This window comes from Apteryx rowi, unplaced genomic scaffold (genome assembly GCF_003343035.1).
Source record: "Apteryx rowi isolate R43461 unplaced genomic scaffold, aptRow1 scaffold_83, whole genome shotgun sequence".
Taxonomy (NCBI): domain Eukaryota; kingdom Metazoa; phylum Chordata; class Aves; order Apterygiformes; family Apterygidae; genus Apteryx; species Apteryx rowi.
The window spans coordinates 762,097-765,596 of record NW_020451127.1 but is presented as its reverse complement, the minus strand read 5'-3'; the positions used below and the strand labels follow the sequence as shown (position 1 = coordinate 765,596).

Here is a 3,500-nt window from a genome sequence, read left to right as displayed (position 1 = left end):
GCTGTGCCCATGCCACCTGGACATGTCCCCGTGCCAGGCTGGCTTGTCCCCATTCCAGTTGGGCTGTGCCCATGCCACCTGGACATGTCCCTGTGCCAGGCTGACTTGTCCCCATTCCAGTTGGGCTGTGCCCATGCCACCTGGACATGTCCCTGTGCCAGGCTGGCTTGTCCCCATGCCAACGGGGCACATCCCCAAGCCATCTGGACACGTCCCACTTCCAGCTAGGCTGTACCCATGCTATCCAGGCTGTCTCTGTGCCAGCCTGGCACGTCCGCATGCCAGCTGGACACATCCCCATGCCAACCTAGCATGTCCCCCCGCCAGCGTGGCATGTCCCTGTGCCCGCCACACTGTCCCCATGCCAGCCTGGTGCGTCCCCATCCCAGCTAGGCGTGTCCCTGAGCTAGCCGGGCATGTCCCCATACCATCCAGGCTGTCTCCATGCCAGCTTGGCATGTCCCCAAGCCAACTGTTCTGTCCCCGAGCCAGCCGGGCACCTCCCTGTGGCAGCCCAGCATGTCCCCATCCCGGTCGAGCTGTCCCCAAGCCAGCCGTGCCGTCCCCGTGCGACCCCATCCCTGGGTCCCCGGAGCCTCCGGGCCCCAGGACACGAAAGCAGCCCGGACGCGGGCACAGGGACGGGCGGGAGGGGACAGCCACCACCCGCGTGTCCCCGCAGGAGCCCTACTACGTGCGCTGCATCAAGCCCAACGACGCCAAGTCGCCGGAGCTCTTCGACGAGGAGCGCTGCCGGCACCAGGTCGCCTACCTGGGGCTGCTGGAGAACGTGCGGGTGCGGCGCGCCGGCTTCGCCTACCGCCAGCCCTACGACCGCTTCCTGCTGCGGTACGGCCACCCCCGGCCCCCTCCCTCCGGGGGACCCCCCAGGGTCCCCCGCCGCCCCCTGACCCCCGCTCTGCCCCCCACCCCAGGTACAAGATGACGTGCGAGTACACGTGGCCCAACCACCTCATGGCCACCGACCGGGAGGCCGCCCAAGCCCTCCTGGAGCAGCACGGCTTCCAGGACGACGTGGCCTACGGACACACCAAGGTCTTCATCCGCACGCCGCGCACCCTCTTCTGCCTCGAGCAGGCGCGGGCGCAGCTCATCCCCATCATCGTCCTGCTGCTGCAGAAGGTGGGCGCCGCGGGGGCCACCCCGGAGACACGAGTTGGCTTGGTCTCAGCACGGCCCTGGCTTGGGGTGACGTGGCCACCCTCCGGTGCCGGGGTGGTCGTTTTGGTCTGGGTTGACCCACTGAGCTGCGGGGAGCTGGGTCGGGCGCCCAGCTGGTGGCACGGCCACCCTCGCCGCCTCGACCTGAAGGCTCCTAACGGAGGAGAAGGCGGTCAAAGCTGGCCTCCATCACCATCGCTGCCCCTGGGGGCCGGGTGGGATCCGAGGAGGACACCAGTTCCGGTGCCCGGCGTTGAGCCCCGGCGTTTCGCAGGCTTGGCGCGGCGCCCTGGCGCGGCGGCGCTGCCGCTACCTGCGCGCCGCCTACACCATCATGGGCCACTACAAGCGGCACAAGGTGAAGTCCTACCTGCTGGAGCTGGTGCGGCGCTTCCAAGGCGTGCGCGCCATGCCCGACTACGGCAAGAGCGTGCCCTGGCCCCAACCGCCCGCCGTGCTGGCCCACTTCCAGGACAACAGCCAGCTGCTCTTCCGCAGGTAACCCGCCAGATGTGCGCCTTCCCCGGCCAGCTGTGCTCGGCYGCGGAGCCGGGGAGCGGAGGTCCTGAGCGCGCTGTATCCGCCCCATCCCGATCTTTGCAGGTGGCGAGCGAGGCAGATCGTGAAGAACATCCCTCCTTCGGACATGGCGCAGATCCGGGCCAAGGTGGCCGCCATGGGGGTGCTGCAAGGGCTGCGCAAGGACTGGGGGTGCCAGCGGAGCTGGGCGCGCGACTACCTCTCCTCGGTAAGGGCTCGCCGCGGTCCCCGAGGTCGGGGGGGGGGGGACACCCACGGGTGGCTGGTCCCCCCTTCCCGACCACGCGCGCGTGTGTGTGTGTGTCCCCGCAGGTCACCGAGAACCCGGCACTGGCGCTGCCCTTCGCCCGCCGGGTGCAGGCGCTGCGGGACAAGGTGCATTTCGGCGCCGTGCTCTTCTCCTGCCACGTCCGCAAGGTGAGAGGTCCCGCGTCCCACCATCCCATCCCGTCCCCTCTCCGTGCCGGGCGGTCTCCCGGGGATGCCGGGTCCTCCGCTCCGGGGTGAGCCCGGCTCCGTCCCCGCAGATCAACCGCTTCAACAAGAGCCGCGACCGAGCCATCCTGCTCACCGACCAGCACCTCTACAAGCTCGACCCGCGGCAGCAGTACCGGGTGATGCGGGCGCTGCCCCTCAGCGCGGTGAGCCGCGGTCCCACGTCTGGCCCTGCGTCCCTCGTCCCTGTGTCCCACGTCCCTGTGTCCTGGCTCCCTGGGGTCCATTGCTGCTGGTGACCCAGGATTCCCGGTCCCTGTTTCTTGTTGTCCCATCTCCCAGTGTCCTAGATCCCTGGGGTCCCTGGCTCCTGGTGTCCCTGGGCCCCAGTGTCCCAGGTCCCTGGCTGCCAGTGTCACAGCATCCCAGATCCCTGTGTCTTGGTGTCCTCGTCTCCCTGGCTTCCAGTGTCCTGGCTCCCGAGTCCCTGGGGTCCCTGGTTCCCAGTGTCCCAACTCCTGGGTCCCTGGTGTCCCTGGCTCCTGGTGTCCCAGCTCCCAGTGTCCCAGCTCCCAGGTCCCTGGGGTCCCTGGCTGCCAGTGTCCCAGTGTCCCAGATCCCTACATCCTGGTGTCCTGGGGTCCCTGGCTCCCAGTGTCCCAACTCCTGGATCCCTGGTGTTCCTGGCTCCTGGTGTCCCAGCTCCCAGTGTCCCAGCTCCCAGGTCCCTGGCTGCCAATGTCCCAGTGTCCCAGATCCCTACATCCTGGTGTCCTGGTGTCCCTGGTTCCCAGTGTTCYGGTTTCTGAGTCCCTAGGGTCCCTGTCTCCCAGTGTCCCAGGTCCCTGGGGTCCCTGGCTGCCAGTGTCCCTTGTGTCCCGATGTCCCAGCTCCCGGTGTTCCAGCTCCCTGTGCCCCAGGTCTTGGTGTCCTGATGTCCTYCTGTCCCTGGATCCCAGTGTCCCASCTCCCGGTGYCCCAGCTCCCTGTATCTCTGACTCCTGGTGTCCCAGGTGCCAGTGTCCCAGCTCCCAGTGTCCCGGTGTCCCAGCTCCCTGTATCCCTGGCTCCTGGTGTCCCAGCTCCTGAGTCCCTGGGGCCCCTGGCTGCTGGGGTCCCAGTGTCCCAGTGTCCCTGGCTCCTGGTGTCCTGGGTCCCTGTATCTCTGACTCCTGGTGTCCTGGGACCTAGTGTCCCAGCTCCTGGTGTCCCGGCTGCTGGGGTCCCAGTGTCCCGGTGTCCCTGGGTCCCAGTGCCCTGGGTCCCTGTATCTCTGACTCCTGGCGTCCTGGGACCCAGTGTCCCAGGTCCTAGTGTCCCTGTGTCCCAGCTCCCTGTATCCC

The 3,500-nt window shown here is 68.3% G+C and overlaps 1 protein-coding gene across 1 annotated transcript in view; it reads left to right on the top strand.

Annotated features, from left to right (window-relative positions):
- Nucleotides 1–3,500, top strand: part of MYO1G (myosin IG) — a 12,312-nt gene that overhangs the window by 7,479 nt on the left and 1,333 nt on the right. Inside the window, exons 15-20 of the mRNA XM_026089809.1 lie at nt 683–849; nt 936–1,143; nt 1,457–1,680; nt 1,786–1,930; nt 2,035–2,139; nt 2,250–2,363. Of these exons, the coding sequence (XP_025945594.1) occupies nt 683–849; nt 936–1,143; nt 1,457–1,680; nt 1,786–1,930; nt 2,035–2,139; nt 2,250–2,363 (963 nt within the window). The remainder of the gene's footprint in view (nt 1–682; nt 850–935; nt 1,144–1,456; nt 1,681–1,785; nt 1,931–2,034; nt 2,140–2,249; nt 2,364–3,500) is intronic.